Source organism: Malaya genurostris, chromosome 3 (assembly GCF_030247185.1).
Source record: "Malaya genurostris strain Urasoe2022 chromosome 3, Malgen_1.1, whole genome shotgun sequence".
Classification (NCBI taxonomy): Eukaryota; Metazoa; Arthropoda; class Insecta; order Diptera; family Culicidae; genus Malaya; species Malaya genurostris.
The window spans coordinates 203,047,403-203,069,090 of NC_080572.1; the positions used below are offsets into that span (position 1 = coordinate 203,047,403).

Here is a 21,688-nt window from a genome sequence, read left to right on the forward strand (position 1 = left end):
TTTCTTCTTCCGTGCCTTGATAATGACCATTACGGAGGTAAACGTGAAAAAATTACGATCTCATGTGGGAATGCATGTTTATATACATAAGACTGTAAACATCTTAAAAGTAACGGCGCATTCTATTCTATACTGGTATGTATTTCGAGTTAGTTCACACCGAAAAACAAGTGTAACCGGTAGATTACATAGAAGATGTGTTTTTGTGTTCTTTAGCCAACGTTGTCGAAATGAATCCGACGAACGTGCTCCGCAGAAGACGAAAACAGTTTGATCGACTAGAAAGAAGATATCTAGTGGATTTTGTCGACCCGCATCGGCTCGATTATTGGACCGATTGAGCACGATATCGACCCGATTGTAGCGATTTTTTTGTTTCGACCATAGAGGCTTTAACCTTAAGGTTATTCACCTCTTAGGGTCAAAAAAAAACTCTGGCCCTATGTTTCGGGTTGAAAATCTAATCCCGATATATTCCGTCCCTTGAGTATCAGGTATACGTCGTGCTTCTTACTTTGGTATATCCAAACTCTTTTGTTCTAACGATACACAATGTAAGCTTTCGTGTGCGATGCGGCCGATGTTCGGATTTATTTTAGTCTTTTTTGGCCTTCACACGGTGTGATGCACTCTACTATACCGACTTATTAAATCGACGTCGATGGCTCGGTTCGGTGAAGTTCCATTGATACAACACACTAGCTTACACTTCCGATCTTGCCATGGCACAATTGGTCTTTTCGCTCTACGAGTTGCAGCCTTTGTTTTGCTACTGGCCGAGAATAGATTCGAGACGAATAAGAGGATCGTCACTGAGGGCTTTTTTGCAGACTTCAAGAAAACGTATTCTTGGACGAGTTGATAAAAGCCGAAAAAAGATTACACAGATAAAATTTTTTTGTGAATTTACATCTATTTTCATGCACATATTTGGAGCAGGTAATTAAACATAAAAATACTTCACAATTCTGTACGTTTCAATACAATTTAATCGCACAATAAGCGTTAATTGAAAGATACAGTTATATTCATTGAAAATTCAATGCAATTCAATTTAGTTTTGCATCGATGAAGGTTTTCAATCAAAATTTCGATTCAAGCCATGTCTATTCCATGTTACTATTGATTTACATCTCGTGTAAATTTCACTATTTCTTTCTGTGTATGTGGAAAAATAAATCGTTATTTTTTCCGCTTTTCTTTTTTGGGATAAGTATTTATTTACTCATTAAATACGGATGTGTCAATTGCTGTTGCTCCGAGATAACAGGCAGAGATGTCCATCTCCTCTGTGTGACGAAGAGCAAGCAAAATTTCTCCCCTCGCACTGACAACTTCAACGAGAGCTCTTCTCTTTCACATTTATACACCACTGTTGTTTAAAGTGTGCACGCATCATGAGTGCGTTTGTTTATTTCCTTTTACCTCCTCCACTGAATCGCACCTAAGTGCTAGAGCATTAGCTAATAAATTCTCTGAGGTGGATGCAGATACTTTCAAAGAGGTGTACACGCCGGTGAGCACTCTGCTGTATGGTTTGCGTAGAAGAAGCGTGGACACGCAAAATCAGCAAAAAAAACAATTTATCTTAAAAATTTCGGTTTTCCTTGCAAATTTTTCATAGCAAGGCCAGATCTACTCTCTATTAATTGAAGTTCACAGAAGTATTCGCTCACCATCACGCGCCAGTGGTCACTTGGGTGTATTTAGACGAGAGCGCGTGAGAGCGATTCATGCGAAGAGAATGTGTTTCACTCGCGTCAGCTGCTTTAACCACAAGCACACACTCAAATGCTATCTATTCAACACTGAGAAGAAGTGCGCTTTCCTCTTTGTGCGATGCTTCGTTTTTTGCGAACTGAGCCGTGATTCATCATATTTTTAATGGATGGATAACAGTTTCACATTCGAATTTAATATCGCGTTCGTGAATTATATTTTTCTAAATAAAAGAAGTGAGCCAAAACATTTTCGTCTTTTGCTTAAAAAAAATTCGTTACCCTACGACAAGACGAAAGTGAAATATCGTCTGTGGGGGAGTTCAATCGAATTTAAATGTCCACTCTTCATTTAATTCAACGAAAACCAGTCGAATTTAATACTACAGACCAAAAATTATCATTTTCTTTCATTATATGTGAGAATTTTATCATTTTCTTCTATTTTTGATATGAAAATTATGCATCACATCGTTTTGTATGTAAATGGAGGCTCTTTTATTTTTCAGAGTCTGGTTGCTTTCCGCAGTCACTGGGCAGAGGCGATCTACGATTTCTTTATGCTGGATTATACAATGCTAGTCTTTCGAAGGGTGGAAGTTATCTGATAGTGGAGAAGGAATTAGTGAATGATGTCCCGGAAAGTAGAAGAAATCAACGTGGCCGTATTTAAAAACATTTCAACACGAGAGGTAGCATGTTGAGTATCAGTGAAGTCGTTTCTATGTTTTGCTTTGTAAATAATGTTTTTAATGGCAACTGAGAGTTTTTTTTCTATAAAAACTAAAAGTTTTTTCTCTAGCTATCAAAATTTACTGCTTAAAGCAAACTCTAGCCAAACAAGTAACTACGTGACATCAATTGAAGAGTATGATGAGTCGTCGTCCTTCTGTTAAGTAGGTACATCATCGAAATTTCTTCTCTTTCTTGCCTTTTATACTTCCGTGTATTTAATTTGAGTTGGACTGGTATCAATTTCCAATACCATTTCCTAAGCATCTCTTCTCAGTCAACCAACAGAAAAAATGATGATATCAGCGTGCAAGGCCATCGTCACAATGCAACGCAATAAGTGTTCTAAATACGACAAATTAACGTTACTACATCCAAGAAATCTTTAGGAAGCAAATAATTTTAAGAAAGGTGAATTTGAAAAAATCGATTTTTATCACTATCAATTCACGAAGCATTGGTTGAATATCGAAACTGCTAATACGCGTTCTACGTTCAAGGTCGAAAACGAATGTAAGGTGAAGCGAACAAGAAATCACGGTCCTGTAGTTACAGTTTCGCCTGTGTTGTCGACTGAAAATGGATGTCGTTTTAACAAATTCGGAGCGGGACTGAGAGTATCGTTTACTTTTAGTCGTTTTTGTCTGTAATTCAAAGTACAACAACTGTTATGTGCTCCGTTTGTGAATAGTAGTGAATGCATCTATTATTGTTGAGACAACAACTGAAGATGTTTTTCGTATTATATTTCAATTATTGCTACTTCAAAATTAATAATATCTGAAAATAGTTCTCGCTGTTGAAGGTTCAATCTCTTAACCACTATTGCTTCAAATCCGTTGTAACGAAAATCTTTTTAAATGATGTGCCGTTCGAAACAATGCTGTAGGATGAAAATTTCGAAGTTAAGCTCCATCTTACTAAACGTGTGGACAAACCACCTTTTTTTGAAGGTCGTTAGAATCGCAATCAAACCGACAAAGCATCTCAAATTTCATCCATGGTAACATTCCGATCTTTCCTAAAGAGAAATCCCCTTCGTTTTGCGGGGAGGGGATATGAAAAGACCGGTTCCCAGATAAAGAAATTTGATAGTTTGGCTACCATAAACAACGCCTTGTCTGACATGAATAGCCAAACCGGCATACGGGAGTCATCCTGTTGCGAAGGGTGTCCATATTATTCCTGTCATATTAGTCCGAAAAGTTTCGATTTCCCATAGCAGTTGCCAACTGTACCGTGTGTTGTATTGTTTCCACGCAGCTACGAAGAAGGCATTTTTATGAAACGCTTTTTTTCGCGGAACGATGATAAGATAACAGGGAAATGAAAATAGAAAAAAAAACAAACAAACCGGAAACAAGGGTGTGGTGGCGGCATATATTCTTACATAGTTTTGCGAAAGAAAAAGTGAAGAAAAATGTGAGCCACTTTTATGTACAACCGAAGACTGTCAAAACCAGAACGAAAAAGGGGAGTCATTGGCTTCCGGAAAAAAAAAGTTACAGAGCTTCCACGGTGGCGGCAGTGATTTGATAAATGTTCGAATCGAACGAAAGTGAAAATGGTAAGCGAAAGTGTTTGCATATTTGAGAACATCGAGATCGGTTGTATGAATTGAACAAAGTGGAAAAAGTTTGCTTTATATAATTTATGTACAGTTGAGTCGTTGTTTTCGTTTGTTCGTTAAGCGTCAAAGTCGCCGAAAGTCGGTCTGGTTCGTTTTGTTTTGATACAATCTGATCCTACTTTTAGCTGGTTTTGAATTCTCGACCCTTGCGTAATTTTAAGAACTAATGTGTATTCATGTATTTGCCTCGGTAGGAACGCAAGCGTCCGGATTTCAAATCTATCCAAGAATAGGAATCAGTAAAGTTCACGTGAAGTGCTTTGGTAGGTGTAATTGCTATGTTGTACGAGGAAATAAAAGTGAAGAGATGTGTTTGCCTTCAAAGTACTCATTTATTTCAGTGAGCAGTGGGTTTGATGCTCTAACTGAAGGATGTGCGGCTGAAAGAAAATATAAGTAAATAATGTGGTTATGTCAGTGGTGAATAGCGAACTGCAGGGCTCTATTTCCAAAGCACAAGAAAACGATGAAGGTGTCACACTTCCACTTGACCTAGATGGAAAAATGCCTTTCATTTTCATTCGATTTAATGCCGTGCCGTGTTTTTGTTCCTTACTTCTTACTGTTTCGAACGTAAGGTAGGGTTCACGATGACTTACACTAATGATTAATGTTCAGAGTTGAAATTGGACTGGGTACCAGGCAACGTCTGTTAGAGTTACCACCTGGTGCAAAAAAAAAGAAAAAGAACGAGTTGACGCACAATTGGAAAATAAAAGAACGGAAGTGCGTTTTAACACTTCCGATAGCGAAAAAAATGATTCTCTCTGGGAGTGGTGCTCTAATAGGCCACTTAACCAAAGAAATGTTCGCTAGGTATGAGGAAACGGTGGTTCTTGTGGAGAGCGTCATTATTCATGAAGGTACCGCGCAAGCCGTGACGGAAACTGAGTGAGCTTGTAATTAATTACATTTGCTAACGATGTTCATTTTGCTTTTAATAGGTTGCACCTCGAACAGGCGACTAACTAATCCTGGTGCATTTTATGTATTGACAAAGGTGAGGTAATACATTTATAACATTTTCTAAAGCAGAATATAACAGTTCAAGAGCTCTTTTGGATTCCCATAGCTTGAAAGTTTACTTGGCAATACAAAAATGATTTTTGTACTGATTTAGCAAACCGTTCTGTATCGGCCACCAATGTAAACTGATCTTCAATGTCAACTTCTCTTTCTGAGCAGCCTAGAAAGCCGGGTAGTGTCGGTAGCGGTTCTCAACTGGCTAAGAATAACACTACGGTTCACTTGTACCGACCAAACCAGTCCACCAAACAGGTAAGCCGAGTGACATCCGGCGGTATAATTTCAACCAAGAATTGATCCACTTGTTTTCTGTTTCATGTCGTAAAAGGCCACTAAAACGGAGCTCGCAAGTCAAGGTGTATTTCCGTGCCGATGACTGAATGACTGCAGGAGTCTCAAAAAAGCAGTCGTAAGCAGTACATTTGTGAGTTTTGCCCTTGAGGAGCTTAAAACTCCGTGTCACAGTTAGACTGACTAATTGAAGGCATAGATAGAAAGTACGTTTATTTTTCGGCATATTTGCCGTATAATCAGTTTTGACCGAGCGATGACTTCATATTCTTCATATTATGTGAATTCCAGTGGATCTAAAGCCATCAATTGCCGGACCTCACAAGATTGATGATGCACACGCCGTTGCAAATTCTGATACTGGAAATTGTCAGTCATCAACTATCTCGTGTAAGTTGGCTGCATCGAAGCATGTCAGGTACAGCTTACAAACTTGCAGTCAGACTTCAGCATTTTTACTAGATTTTTATCTGAACATGTGGCATTTTTTCCAAGCATAATTGCAAGATTCTGGCCAGAGCTCTGACTGGACATTGCAAATTTAAGTATCACATGGCTACTATTCAGCGTGCTGAGTATTATTCGTGTTATTTGTGTGAATGCGATTACGGTGCTTCATATCATCGGATATGTAACTGTCCTATATGAATGCCACTACGTATCCGGGTTTTTGGTACTCCATACATGTTTGAATATGCGTATGGTGAGTTGAAATTGACGGCTACTCTATCGTTGCTCACCCAATATGGTAAGGAGCGATGGTCAGTGAAGTATTGCCGAAATTACTTTGATCCAAAACATAGCAAATATGAACAAACTCAGATAATTCTGTTGATTGCTATCTCCGATTAATTTTGATCAATCGGGATTCACAGCAAAAAAAAATGAAAATTTATTTGGCAATGAGAGAATGATTTGGGCTGTTTTTGGCATGGATGGTTCTTTAAATTAGTCAAAAATGTTTTTCAAAAAGTCATTCAAAAGTTATTTTTTTTGTCTGTGATATTATTAAAACTCCATTGGCTTTCACATTTCTACAAAGCAATATTTCTTCAGAAGAGAAAGTATGGATGGATTCATAAGAGTTTTGATAATTCGGGTTAGTTTCCACACAGATAATCGCCTGATATTTGATCGACTAGTATTAGAGTACTAAACTAATCGAATAATTTAAAAAATCTAACAAAAAATAGTAAAAAATTAATCGAGTTATGGATTACTCACTCAATTCCTACTGATTTTCACATACACACCAAAATTTGATTGCCAATCTTAGCTGTAGAAATCTATGCAAGTAATTTTCAATCGAACTCTCTGCAAAAAATGACGTTTTCATACTGCTGTACCTTTTATTACTGCTGTCAACGCGCGGGTGGTTTTAGGAAATTTTCGATGGAAATTTTGAAAAATTTGACAAAACCAAAAACATACAGATTTTTGAAATACTTTTATCTATCTACAGGGTGAAAATGGCTGGAAAATTCGGAGGATTTTCCGAGTCTTATCAAAAATGGCACTGAAAAAATGAGCTTTTTTTGTAATTTTTCACAATTATTTGAAAAAATAATTCGATGGAATGAAATTTTTTTTCGAGAAAACTTTATGCTGGCAACAAGGATCACATTCGGAAACATTTTTGGAAAACCTTTTCACGCTTTTCATGAAAAATCAACGAATTTCATATAACCGATTTCGTGGAAATTTTTGAAATTCGTGGAAATTTTTGAAATTCGTGAATTTTCTTTGAAAAGCGTGAAAAGGTTTTCCAAAAATGTGTCCAAATGTAATCTTTGTATCCATCATAAGGTTTATTTGAAAAAAAAATTTATGTCATCGCATTATTTTTCCAGATAATTGTGAAAGATCACAAAAACACTCATTTTCCAGAGCTATTTTTGATAAGACTCGGAAAATCCTCCGAATTTTCCAGCCATTTTCATCCTGTAGATAGATAAAAGTATTTCAAAGGTCTGTATGTTTTTGGTTTTGTCAAATTTTTCTAAATTTCCATCGAAAGTTTCATAAAACCCGCGCGCATGGTACTTGGACGATGGCCTTAACCAATTTACCGGTAAACACCAATTATGTTTTACAAGATGGCGTTACGAATAAACAAAGTTCATGCTTGACAGCTATATTATTCTTCTCCTTCCTCCTGGTTGGCGAGACTTCACTTGAGATTGATGCCACAACCAACTTAGGCTATATTACTAGTTAATTTTCGTGTAAAGTCCAATGGACTTTCTTTTCACTGGACTACCAGCGAAAACCTCGCCGTCAAAGTACTGATAAAAATTCCTTCTTTCTCGCGAAATACTCGATACCGGAAATCTTTGACAGCTATCAATCAGGTTTGTTTACAACTTCAGTAACACGAATTTGAGTTGGAACGAACATGTAAATAAACCACTGACGTTAAGCGACAAACAATGTTTATCCAGTTTACACGCTTACTTGTGGCTACTCAGTTACACGAAATGGTGTTTCACCTAGTGCAAAGCTTGTTCGTCTCTGATTGAAAACAAAGAGAGTATCAATGTTAACTGCAGAGAGTCCTATTTCAATTCTCATTCTTTCATCGTTATAATGAAAATCTGTGACGTTTGGTTATAAAGAGTCTAAAATATGAAAAATTTAAGTAATTACACCCTAAAACCTCTTAGTGGTCCAAAACTACTATAGATACGAACACCAACAGGTAAAAGCCATTGTGAACCGTTTTCTGTCATTATCGATTCTCGAAGCTTCAGTTGAATATCGACACTGCACAGTACTCGGTTTACACTGAAAACCGAAAATGACTGAAACAGTAAATGAATGAAAGAACACAATTTTGAAACTACTGTTCATTGAACATGACTCTCGTTTTCACAATTTGCAAGTGGAGCTGAGAGCAGTGTTGGTGATTGCCGAGAATTTGACAGAAGCTGCTATATTGCTATCTATATTGTATACAACATTTTCAATCCGGTAGAAGATGCTACAAAAGCTCGAGTCTCTCAATGCATGAACCGCGAGAGAATTTTTCTACATTTCTTCGCTCCACTTCATACTCTGAGTAGTTCACGGCCCTTAAAAAATTTACAGTCTGATAATGATCGTTGCTGTGTGGAATTTCCCAAGAGAGAATCGCAAGTTGACAATTATCGCTGAAAATCGAATCGATGATTCAACTTGATGATTCTCATACTAGGTTGCAATATCTCAAAACCTTTGTGTGGAGCATTCACAGACATTTTCAAAGACACAACTTATACAAAGGTTATATGCACATAGTTAGAATAAGCGGCAATAGTAAAATGATTCTATCGCAATTATCAACTGCCTGTATAGAATCGGATCGCGAAACGAGAATAAGCGACCGTTTGTTGCTTCATAGAGGATCCCCACAGCTGCGTGCTAACCTTTGATTCTCAGAAATGTCATCGAGAGAAATTCGCTCTCGTACTGGTGTCTATTCTATGTTAAACGATCCATGCCGGGTTTTTGTTGTAGCGATGATATCCGTCTCTCTTTGATGGCACTGATTCAATCGTGTGAAGAGTTGCTGGTGAGCGTTCTTTGATACGATAAAAGCCATCCTTGATGTCAAGTTCATTTGTTTGAAGCCAGTTTAAAACCTAGTTTTGACGTCATCGAACTGAAAATCGAGTCAGTTTCGAACCTGATTCATATATCGGCTTTACTCCCACCCTCGATGCTAAGTGCGACAACAACACAGCTCTGTGAAAAGTGTTCGTTTGATGAAACTTCCCTCGGTCAGTTTCAGTTTTCTCAAGCGAAACCGACATTAGTTAGTAAGTCTCAGATCTTTGCTATTCTTTTCACGATTATCGTGGATTTTTTTTCCTAGAAAAAAATTGCGCTATTCACTAATGATAACGACGTTGTGCGATGTAAAATTTGATAACAAGTGTCTCGCTGAATCACGGCTAAAGTGATTTCCAAATTTTGGCAAACGCAACGGCTATCAGCAACTATTTTTAACAAATCCCTGAAGAAATCATATGATAGCGTTTTTGTTAGAACAAAAACACCTTCAAAAATACTTCGAATGAGTGTTTAAGCAAACCAAGCACTAGTTTGTATTGTTATAAAATTAATGCAGCTATATCAGAAGTGGCTTTTAATGAGCTCGGAAGTAAATTATATTAGATGCCGACAATCGAGTGGGTGCTAATAAGTTTGGCTTCGGCACAATATAACAATCGGATGATGGAAAATTTCCCATTATTTAATGCAATTGGATCGATCCCAAAATTACTGCTCTCTAATAAGTCTAAAAGCCTGTAAGAACTGCATTAAAAAAAACTTTACTTTCAATCTTATGCTACTCTGCTCGCCGTGCGAGGTAATGATCCCGAAACAGCAACCAATTCATTAAACGTTTTCACTTATTAGTGTTCAACGCAAACGACGGAACACTGGAACACTGCAGCACATTATCAAAATTAATTTTCCTTCAGCTACGCGGTACCCCCTGTAATATTGCGCTGCCCAGTGGAGGTATCGATATCGGTAAATTATTAAATTTCAATAATCCTTATAACTCGTTCGCTGCGATAGGCAAATTATTCACAGCGTGACTCTCACCGTGTGTGTCTCTCGTTCTCACTTAACTAGAGCGAAGTAGCTGAGCAGCATGGAAATTGAAATTTTCAATCCGATCACCGGACCGGTAGTACTCAGCTTTCTAAATAATTGCTTATGGCACGTTGCCAGCAGCGCACAGACACGGCCACGCCGGTCCATCTCTAAACAAGGAGCGTATGTTTTTGTAGTGCACAGCTCCTTTGTGCAAGTAAACAGCTTCACAGCCCGACTACATGAAGCCCTGTGCCCGGCGATGTGGTGGCTTGAGGACTTAGTGGTCTTTTGAAAGTGTGACAGTTCTTGTTTTTTTTGTTTTCTAGTGATTTCATCATAATTTAGTAAGAAACGAAACAGGGATTGAACCTAGGTAAACGAAGACTGGTGAAAGGGGAAAATGAGTCTTTTTGAAATCATAACTTAACGGAACACGAACAACTCAATGCGGTGTGGGATTGTGTTTGATACCTGAAAGAAATATTCGGTTGATCATTTTGAAAGATGAGTTTAGTTTTCGTTGCTGATAAACACACTTACTAACCGATGACATCGCCAACTAATCACACTTACCCTAGCAGCAAAACTAGTGTTGGGCTTTTCAAGCAGTTCCCAGAGATACTTTTGATATTGTGCGCATTTTCCGTCTCCGAATTCTTCCTCTTCTCGTTGCCGCAGACTTTCGGCTTCCTTGCGCATTTCCTCGTGGACGTGTTCTTTCCGTTGATGGTACTTGTGTTGGCAACAGGACTCAAGATACAGTTCATCGACGCCCCAATACTCGAGGTCGTCGCTAAACGCCAGCACACACATTTCATCTACCAGGTGTAGTTTCCCGGTACGATAGAAATTAAGTATGGAACTAAAACTCTTCGGGTGTCTATCGAAAAAGTATTCGTTGTCTATCAGTGAGTAGTCATCGCATAGCTCCGATATTGCTTCGTGCGTGTTACACTCGCGCAGTCTTCCAAGTCGTGTGTGGGGCAGCCGTTCTAGGGTTCGCCACAATACTTCATGCTTTACGCCACCCACGTTAATCAGCACACGTCGGTTGAGCGCCTTCGAGCGCATGATCATGAAGGGCTCCGGTGGTATTGATGACATAGATCTGAACAAGGGATTTAGGAAGAGAAGGAACACATCTAATGCAGTTACTCCGCAAAAAAAAAGAAAAAAAAAACTGCAGTCACAATATAACTCACCTGGAATGTGCCCTCTGCAGCGGTGCCTGGGACATTTGTGCAAAACTCGCCGAGGCAGGATGTGTCGGTGACTGTATAGGAAACGGAGCGTAGCGGACCTCCTTCGAGCTTCCGCCGCCACCCGAAGTTCCACCGCCTCCTGTTCCTCCTCCACCAACCATTCCGCCACCACCCGGTAGGCCAACTCCACCGAGGCCACCAGTGCTGCCTCCTGCTCCTCCTCCACCCATGCCTCCCATGTTCGTTGTGGTGGTAGTTCCATCGTCGAAGCTACCACCCGGTGCTGCTGGACCGCTGCACATCGTAGTTCCCGGTCCACCATTATTAAACGGGGGTGGCGTAGTTTCCCCCAGTTCCCAGCGCACCGCTTCACGCTCTCGGTCGCGATCGCCCACCATAGGGCCACTGGTTACACACATATACGAAAGCAATGGTAAGAGAGAGGAAGGACGCAAAGATATAAAGAGATCACTCAGTTGAACTTTAGTTTTGCCTTGATTTAACTGCAACTAAACTAATCATCTTTTTGCTTCTACTGTTGTTCTTCATTTACGTCTACTAAGTTAAATTCAAACTGTTCAAACAATCTATTATGCGGAAGAACAGCTGGCATGCCCTATAACACCAAAATAACGATACTAATTTAAATCTGACAATGTAGTAGATAGTTATCTAATCGATTCTATGAGATAAAACTCACCGCTACATGAATCCAGACATCTTCTCTATTCAACTCATAAAACCGGATTGCCTATTGCCATCCTTTTTCGCTACGAAACAGAAATCGGTCACTAGTACGAGTATTGATAATAGCAACACGTGTATTCTACCGAACTCAGAATAACAAAATCGTTCGCCTAACTCTAATGACAGGATTGTAGTCGGCCTGTTACTCCTGAACGGGACACCGCTGCGAAAGAACAGCAGTGACAACGACACCGACACCGACGAACACGGTGAACCAGATCGCGATGACAGTGTGGATAACGAGCTGAACGATCCTTGGAGCGACCAGGACGACACTGGCGACGGTGACTTGGACAGCGGTAATTCAGACAGAGATGTTGGTGATTCAGGCTTAGTCACTGGCATGGCCCAGAAATTCTGTCGATACGGGACAAGTGATGTGCTTAATAGTGACACAGACTTGTTTTCGAGCCGACCGCTACGTCATTCGTGGCAGACGTTTACGTGCACCTTCTCTAGACTAGTTACTACCTTGTATCTTCTCCACTAGTAATATTTGTTTTCAGTTGCACTACAGAGACGGATTTTGAAGGCGATTCTTTGTCGGTCGTGAGATGTGAATCTGTGGAAACGAAAAGATAAAAAATCTATTAGTATTTAAGAATCATGTACTTTTTTTCTTATTTGGTACTAGCTGAATGATCCGGCGTTGCTCGGAAATGTTTCGGGAAGAAAAGGCCGAATAAAATTCCCGAAGTTGTCCTACTTAGTGTAATGCTCTGAGCAGTTTTATGTTGCTATTCAATCAATTTTACCTTACACTTCCCATGTTTGGGGCACTTGCTGTACTCCCTCTCCCTTAAATACACCTTTTAATCTACATTGACATAAAAGTAGGGGAAAGTCTTATAAAGCGCCCCTGATAGCCAAAATGCCCCCTCTCCTTTCTTAAGCATTGAAGACTTTTCTGAACCTAAGTTTTATCACTAACACTATCTTTCCGTAGGATCTTTCTGCTATGCAAGTTTGGTGGTTGTCGTTTGCAGGAAGGTATGAAAAAACTAAAAATTTCATTTGGCAGCTTTTCGATGTATGGTTTTGCTTCGACTAAATAGATGTTTTATCAGCCATTTCTTTGACATACTGATTATCTCAAAACAGTAACTTTGTGGACATTTCAAGAAGCATAATGCATCATTGTTGTGAGATAAAATGTCTTTTGTTGTGTGTCATGCCACTGATTTGTTGTGGGACATATTTTACGGCTGCTGGGGCATTATGTCTGAGGCGAGCGAAAAAAACTAAGAATGTGGCCGCTTTGGAAAATGTGTTTATATCAATCAATTCTCATCTTTTCTATTGGAGTCATTGTAAATTATGTCCCTCATCCGTATTGCAATGAAATACTTACATTCTCGAGGAAAATATATCAATACACTTGGAAATATCTCAATATTTTCTTAAGGGGGGCATATTATAACACTTTACCCTTGTATCTGTATTTGTCAAGATGCATCGTTTCTCGTAGAATTCATGAATATCTAAGCTTGTCGTGACCACCTCTGAATAGTAAAAAGTACCTGTGCCAAAATTGGCGATAATTTACTGAGTTGTTAAGGAACTTCGCTCCCCCCCCCCCTTACTCCTCACCTGGATGAGACCCTTACTTCATCCACCCGCTCCCACTCTCTTCTTAAAAATGCTCTTAGGATCATCTGGAGCGCTAATAATATTTGTACTCAGCAAGAAGTATTGTTTTATGGAAAATTCTATAAACTTTACATTAAACTTCCTTTTTTAGAGGCACTCATTATATTCACCCCTCACAAATATCCTTAAAACCATATTTGAGTTTTTCAAAATGTATGTATGGTTTTAAAAAGTATCAATTCTCTTTAAATAAGATAAATTTCGACATGGCCTCCTCAAATTAAGAACACTTGCTACACACTCTCTCCCCTGAGAATGTCCTAATGATCATTTCTGAAGAGCAAGAAGTACCTATGCCAAGTTTGATTGCAATACGTTCAGTAGTTTTGGAGTTATGCCGTTAAAAACATTACACCCCCCCCCCTTTTTAAAGGTGCATCCAACCCCCATACAATCATACCTACGGAATGCAAAATGTTCCTATGGTCTTCAAAAAGTAACGATACTTGTCAAATTAGACACATTTTTACATGACTCCCCCCCTGTTAAGGACACTTACTGCGCTCCCTCCCCCTTATGACTATCTTTTAAGAGCAATAAGTATATGTACCAAGTTTGATAGCAATCCGTTAATTAGTTCCAGAGTTATTACATTACAAACATTACACCCCCTCTTTTTCAAGGCACTTGCTACATCCACCACCAATATAATCATATCTAATATATGCAAACTGTTTCTATGGTTTAAAAAAAAATATCGATTCTCGTCAAATTAGACAATTTTATTCATGACCCCCCCCCCCCCCCCTGTTAAGGACACTTACTACGCTCCCTCCCCCATTAAAATACCCTTATGACCTTCTAAGAAGAGCAAAAGTATCTGTGCCAAGTTTGGTGGCAATCCGTTCAATAGTTTCGGAATTGGGCCGTTTCAATCATTACACCCCGCTTTTTAAAGCCACTTTCTACATCCCCCCCGTAAAGTCATATCTAATGTATGCAAAATGTTTCTATGGTCTTCAAAACGTATCGATTCTTTTCAAGTTATATGAATTTTTTCATGACCCCCTCCTGTTAATTACACTTTCTACGTTCCCTCTCCTATAAAAAATGCTCCCTAAACCATCTCTGAAATGCGAGTAGTACCAGTGCCAAGTTTGGTGGCAATCCGTTTAGTGGTTCCGAATTTATGGCGTTACAAACATACTAAATTACATCCATTTTTATATATATAGATTTTCACTACATGTGAAAAGGCGGGTGGGTAATGTCACATACATAACTGGATGACGTGAATACGAGTAAAACTGGTATACTTCTTCTGCACTTCAGAATAAAGATAATAACCTCCGTTTAAGTACACCTTTTTTACGTTACGTTACCAAATCACAACTGTCCCAACGAACCTACTTTGTAAAACGATGTTTTTGCATAAAATAAAAATGATTTTCAGTTAATTGATATTCCATGGAAACCACTACAATAAGAGAGTATTTTTGCAACTGATTTGAAGAGTAAATTCCGGAAAACATGGTCGTTCCGAAATCCAATATGGCGGTTTCCGGTTTATTGCTATGCCTTGAAAACTCTTACAATAAAGATGCAGACCCATTCAGAAAATACCCATATTATAAGGATTCCAAAGGAATATCATTAAACCGGAAGTCGTCATCTTGGATTTCGGATAGACCTCTAACATCGTTTTTCGGTATCCACACATCAAAACCGTTTCCAAAATATCCATATTGTAAGGGGTTTCAAGCAGGCATGTCCAAACACTGCACTGCACTGCGTGCTTCATATAACCACCGCCCCCGCATGTATTGAGAATGCCATTGCGTGCCAGTGCACAAAGAGAAACACGAAACGCAATATCCGAAGCCACGGTGCTCGTGGCGCTGTTTTATTTTCGGCACTGGTGTTTCAAGCTTCGGCATACACCGAAACCGCGTGTTTTCAGTATCGTTAAACACCGCAGCCGAGTGTTTTCAATTTCGCGAAGGCACCCATGCGTTGGTTATATTGTCAATCAATTGAATTCAATCAGACGCGTATTGATGAAAAAAGAATTATTAATTCAAACGCATTTTTCGTCACCGTGGCGCTATAGGAGCTTATAGTACAAGCAACGTAGATGGCAAAATCGGAAACAATCGGCTTCGGTGTTTGCCGAAGTCAGGAACACTGACTTCAGTGCTGCCCGAAAATCCAAGCACCGGTCAGCGGTGCCAACCCTACGGATTTATCCGTAGATCTACGAATTTCAGTGTTTTCTACGGATCTACGGATGAGCCTTTTAAAATCTACGGATTTTCCCTTATCTCTCCGGAAATTATCAGATTTCGCATTATTTCTCCAGATATCTACGGAGAATCATAAAATCGCGCATTTTTTTCTGATAACGGCCAATAAATTCACTTAAAAGAAAGATTTTGAATGATTCGATGCTCACTAAGAGTCATTCATAGCATTAATTAAAATTAAAATGTTTTATCTTTCGTCTGATGTTGAAATCAATACTTCAAAATTTATTAATTAAAGTTCATCTATTCATCACCGATCACTCATTTTTGGAATCCTGTCTTTATGGCTTAGAGCTTCAAGCTGTTAAATTTAAATATACTACTATAGGTACACCTGAAACCGAATCTACGGATTTTACTTCAGGGAAAAATGGCATCACTGGCACCGGTGTTTGACAATTACACGACCACCGCTACGGGTGCTTTTTCTACTGCGTTCGGTGTGTGTTTTTCAACACGAACACGAAGCGTAGCATTCAATACTCTTGGTGGTGTACTCACGAGTGAAGGTGAGTACCGTGCAGAACGGATCCGTGTTTTTGCCATGACTGGTTTCAAGGAATACTTATTAACCGGTAGCCGTAATCCTGGATTTCGGAACGACCTTTATTGTTTATTTTTTTATTTATCAAAATATACCCATATTCCAAATATACCCATATTGTGAGGGTTTTAAAGGCATATCAATAAACCGGAGGTCGCTATCTTGGATTTTAATACTACCTCAAACACCGTTTTTCGGTACCGGTACGTCAAATATCAATATTGTAAGGGTTTTGAAGGAATATCAATAAACCAGAAGTCGCCATCGTTTTTCGGAATCTACTTTTTAAAGCCGATCTAAAATTATTCATAGTGTAAGGGTTTTCAAGGAATATCAAAAATCCAGAAGTCGCCATCTTAGATCTTAAAACGATCTTAAACATCGTGTTCCGGTCATTTTCAGTAAACAGCATTCAAGCAAAGAGGTTGTGTTTCGTTTCGTTACTGGCTCGTGAGATAACGGATGCTACCGAGACGAAGACAACTCTAGCTACAAGTAGAAAGCTTGTTGGTGCCAATCGCAACACGCTGCGGTGTGAGCAAAGTCAATATTCGGGTCGTTCCCGACTTGTAAGCAAGCATCAAAGGCCATTCCAGTCATACGCACAGAGGTTCAATATTTCTGAACCCCTAAAGACCCTCATAACGGCATTTCTTCCAATGGCTAGGACTTGTCTCAAGCAGTTACCAGCTCAACGGCCAATTCTCTCAGGGTTTGTGTCATTTATTTATTGTCCGCCGCATATGATTCAATCACTGTCCTGCAGTGGAAATGTCGAAGTATTATGTCCAAACTTAATTCATTTAAAGTATTATTACATAATAAAAAATGTGATGTGCGAAACATGGCTCACATCAAACATGGTAAAATTTTAATGAGTTTACCGTTATTCGTCTCGATAGAGACTCTCCGTATGGTGGAGTGCTTTTAAGAATTAAGAAATGCTAAGATACTTTTATAGATTAAACATTCCTTCAGCTTCATTAATGAAAAAGACATTTGTATAGCTTCGGCATATATTCCTCCAAAAGCTCACGTTGAACAACGATAGCTTAATGAAATGGTTAAAGCCCTCTCTGTTCAATGGTTGATACTGCGAGATTGTGACTCGCACGGAACACTAGGGGTTCCCTCTACAATGATAATACATCCTCTTTAATAAACAATATTTGCGACAATTTCAACATGACAGTTTTCAAAATGGAGAGCAAGACACGGATCCCATAACCTCCTGCACGTCGAAGTGCATTAGATTTATCCCTTTGCTCGACTTCAATTCGACTAGATTGCACCTGGAAAGTATTTCCTGATTTGCACGGTAGCGATCATTTACCAATCATCGTCTCAATAAGCAGTAGCAATTGCATTGTTACTTCTGTTAATATTCCATATGATTTGACAAAAAATATTGACTGGATTAAATACCAAAGTAGTAGTATCAGTATCTTAAATTCAATGGAAGAGCTCCTCGCACTTGAAAAATGTCAAGTCCAAACCAAACAATTTCCTGGTTCTACGACTAACTCCCAATCCTAGGTGGGACAAAGAGTGTTCCAATGCTAAATATGTCAAACAAAATGCTTGCAAGACTTTTTTTTTAAAGGGGAGGAGAAACTCTTCAGAGTTTTGAGAAATTGTTGACAATAGATACCAAATAGTCAAGAAATGTAGCTATTGGAGACATATTGTCGAAGTTTTGTCAAGAGAAACCTCAATGAGCACTATTTGGAACACGGCTAAAAGAATGAGGAATTGTAATGAGGGAAATGAGAGTGAGGAATACTCGAACCAATGGATATTTGACTTTGCTAGGAAAGTTTGCCTAGATTCTGTTCCTACGTAGAGCACCATTCGGATTTGTACCCCAAGTTATGGTTCCATTGATATCTTTTTTTGAATGATGGAATTTTCTATTGCTCTTTTGTCTTGTAACAATAATGCTCCTGGGTTGGACAGAATTAAATTCAACTTGAATCGGGCTGACCTCGCAAAAAGACGCTTGTTGGAATTATTCAACAAGTCTGACATCCAAATTGCTTTCGCTCAAACACAACAAAAGGCAACTGTATTGTCGGACATTAAAGAAACATTTGATTCAGTTTCCATTGATGCTCTTTCAGACAAGCTCAACATAGGCACCAGAAGTTATAAATAATTACTTGCACAACCTTTTATCAGAGAAGCGCAACCTTTTGTCAGAATAACTTACTATGCTGGGAACAATTATCGCCCAGGTTTTGATTTTCAAATATTTCGGGGTGTGATTCGATTCCAAATGCACGTGGGGAGAATACATTAGATATCTGATATCGGAGTGCGAACGAAGAGTAAATTTTTTTCGAACAAAAACAATATCTTGGTGGGGTGCTCATCCGGAAGATCTAATAAAACTGTATCAGACAACGATACCTTCAGTGATGGAATATGGATGCGTTTGCTTTCGTTCCGCTGCAAACTCTCATATTATCAAACTGGAGCGAATTCAGTATCGTTGTTTGCGAATTGCCTTAGGCTGCATGCATTCAACAACATACAATGAGTCTTGAAGTTCTGGCGGGAATTCTTCCATTGAAGGATCGTTTTTGGGAGCTTTCGTCGTGACTGCTAATAAGATGTGAGGTACTGAATCCCCTAGTTATTAATAACTTCGAAAGGTTAGTTGATCTTCAATCTCAAACAAGATTCATGACAGTATATTTTAACCATATGTCACAGGAAATCAACCCTTCAAGATATATTCCTATCTGTGACACCCTCTTAAATGTCCCTGATTCATCTCTATTTTTCGACACATCCATGCAGCGCGAAGTGCGTGGAATCCCGGAACACCTACGCTCGTTGGAAATCCCAAAAATATTTTCAAGTAAGTTCAGGCATATTGACTCTGAGAAAATGTTTTTCACGGACGGATCACGAATTTAAGAGACTACTGGGTTTGGTATGTTTAACAATAATGTTTCAGTCTCATTTAGGCTTTAAGAACCTGCATCTGTTTATATAGCAGAGTTAGCAGCAGTTCATTATAGCTTGAGTGTATTCGCCACATTATTTCCAAACCATTATTTCCTCTTCACTGATAGTCTGAGCGTAATTGAAGCCATTCGCTCAAACATGACTGCCAAGAACGAACCGTTTTTCTTGGGCAAAATTAGACAGTATCTGAACGACATATTGAAAAATAATTATTAAATCACTATAGTCTGGGTCCCAGCTCATTGAACCATTCCAGGCAATGAAAGGGCCGATAATTTAGCCAAACGGGGTGCTATGGAGGGCCCAATTCATGAGCGACCGATTGCTGGCAAGCTTCTTGGGATAAAGTTGATCTGGGTTTGTGGATGTACTCAGTTATTTCTAAAATATCGACAATGACATAGTTCATGGGGCTGGGGATTTCATTCGGGTGATGTCCAAACTAGTATCCAATCACTGCACGTTAGATGCGAGTCTCCTTCGAATTGGACTTTCCGAGACTTGTGGCGAAGGTTATCGCGATATTGATCATGTCGTTTGAACATGAGTGGAGTATCCTGATGTCAAATCTCAACTAATATATTCTTTGTGTATCCAAAGTAGACTATCTAATGTAAATGTTCGCGACATTCTTGCTTGTCGTGGTCTTCTATACATGAAACTTCTTTACCATTACTTTAAGACCATTGGAGTTTCAACTTAATTTTTTTTCTGCTAGCCTTCTTCCTCTTCCATGAGTTGAACCAATAGTCAGTTATCTTACTATGAATAAAAGTGATAGTTTTGGGATAGAAGATCATGTACATAAATGGGATCACAAGACTTTTCATTTGAGTCTAAGTTTGTCAAAATCGATTCAGTCATTCTCGAGAAAATTGATTGACAACATTTATCACACACACAGACATTTGCAGATCTCGACGAACTGATTCGAATGGTATATGACACTTGGCCCTCCTGGCCTCGGTTGAAAAATTCAAAAGGTTTTCACAACGAATGCATAATCTTTCTTAATGAGAAAGGCAATGAGAAGGCCATCGAATTATCTTGGTCGACAACAGATGATATAACTAAAAAGCAAATTATGAAATTCATTAAGCTCAATCGATCCAGTAGTTCTATCTTCAAATATCTTCAATATTGAATAAACTGCATCAGATTCAGATAAGATAAATGCACATCAGAAGCATTCTATTCTTGATGCTAGAATTTCAAATAACTGAAAAATTCGTTTTCTATAAATATTTTGTTCTTGCTTTGATATTACAATGACGGAAATCTATATTTTTTTGCTATTATCTCATGCAGACTTTGTTATGATTATTGATACTTTAACTCTTATTTCAAACTGAATAATGTTAATTTCTATTCTTGAGAAAATTATAATAAAATTTGTTATTGGTTTGCAAATCACTTCTACCTGGGTTATGACCAAAAAAATTTATTGCTTTTGATCTGTGGAACACAATAGTGTTATATGCTAGTATTAAGATAAGATAAAAAAGTGTTAAAAATGACAATAGGTTTAGCTTCTCCAGGTTCAAAAAGGAACCAATCGCATCAACGTAAATTAATAGCTGTTTTTTATTCTAGTTATTTAAGTAAATTTTTTCAATTATAAGGTTTTAACAATGATTGTTTTTTCTAGATCACCAATCGAATTCCTACAACTTTTTTTGGATACCAGTTTTGTACCGTTATCAAATTCTGTATAATTAATTTATGTATGCAATCGTTATATTGCTTTTATATAATGGCAGGTGGGCTATGGCAGATATATTTTCAGATGATTAGGGTTTCGAAATTCAATTATTGTTCTCATTAGTTGATTTACTGTGTGAAACGAGCTAAAACGGTTCGAATGATAAGTGAAAGGCGTGAAAAGGAATAAACACATACACACGCACACATGTATTTTTCGATTTCGTCGCGCTGAATCAAATGGTATACAACATTAGGGGCCTCCGGGGCACCGATCAGAAGTAAGTTTTCCAGCAATTCTATATCCTTTCTTCATAGAAAGGCAGAACGAAAGGAACGCACTATTTGAGAGACATATTTCACCATAACCGTTTCATTTCTTATTCACCATAACCAGATCACTACTTTATTTATATGAACATTTCGTTTCAGCCGGCTCACCACATGTCTTTTTGGGTTTCGGATTATCATATTCAATCAACTTTTCAACAACAAACTGATGCCAAGCAACTTGCTTCAGCAACATTTCAAACATGAAATATTGCTGTTCAACGTATTCAAGCAAAATGTGACATTTCTACCTTTCTGGATGAATCCCAAGCACAGCTATATGGCCTTTTTCGTCACGCCCAATAATGCTACAT

The 21,688-nt window shown here is 38.5% G+C and overlaps 1 protein-coding gene across 11 annotated transcripts in view; it reads right to left on the reverse strand.

Moving 5' to 3' along the window:
* LOC131439293 (potassium voltage-gated channel protein Shab) overlaps window positions 1-21,688 on the reverse strand; it is a 347,162-nt gene that overhangs the window by 98,752 nt on the left and 226,722 nt on the right. For 10 of the 11 annotated variants that reach the window (XM_058610141.1, XM_058610145.1, XM_058610142.1 and 7 more), the window contains 3 exons: window positions 11,887-12,495; window positions 11,187-11,591; window positions 10,558-11,092 (listed from right to left, as the gene is read on the reverse strand). In XM_058610141.1, the coding sequence (XP_058466124.1) occupies window positions 10,558-11,092; window positions 11,187-11,584 (933 nt within the window). In that variant the 5' untranslated portion in view covers window positions 11,585-11,591; window positions 11,887-12,495. Of the gene's footprint in view, window positions 1-10,557; window positions 11,093-11,186; window positions 11,621-11,886; window positions 12,496-21,688 lie in introns of those variants that run through there. The other variant, XM_058610135.1, reaches the window with a different exon arrangement.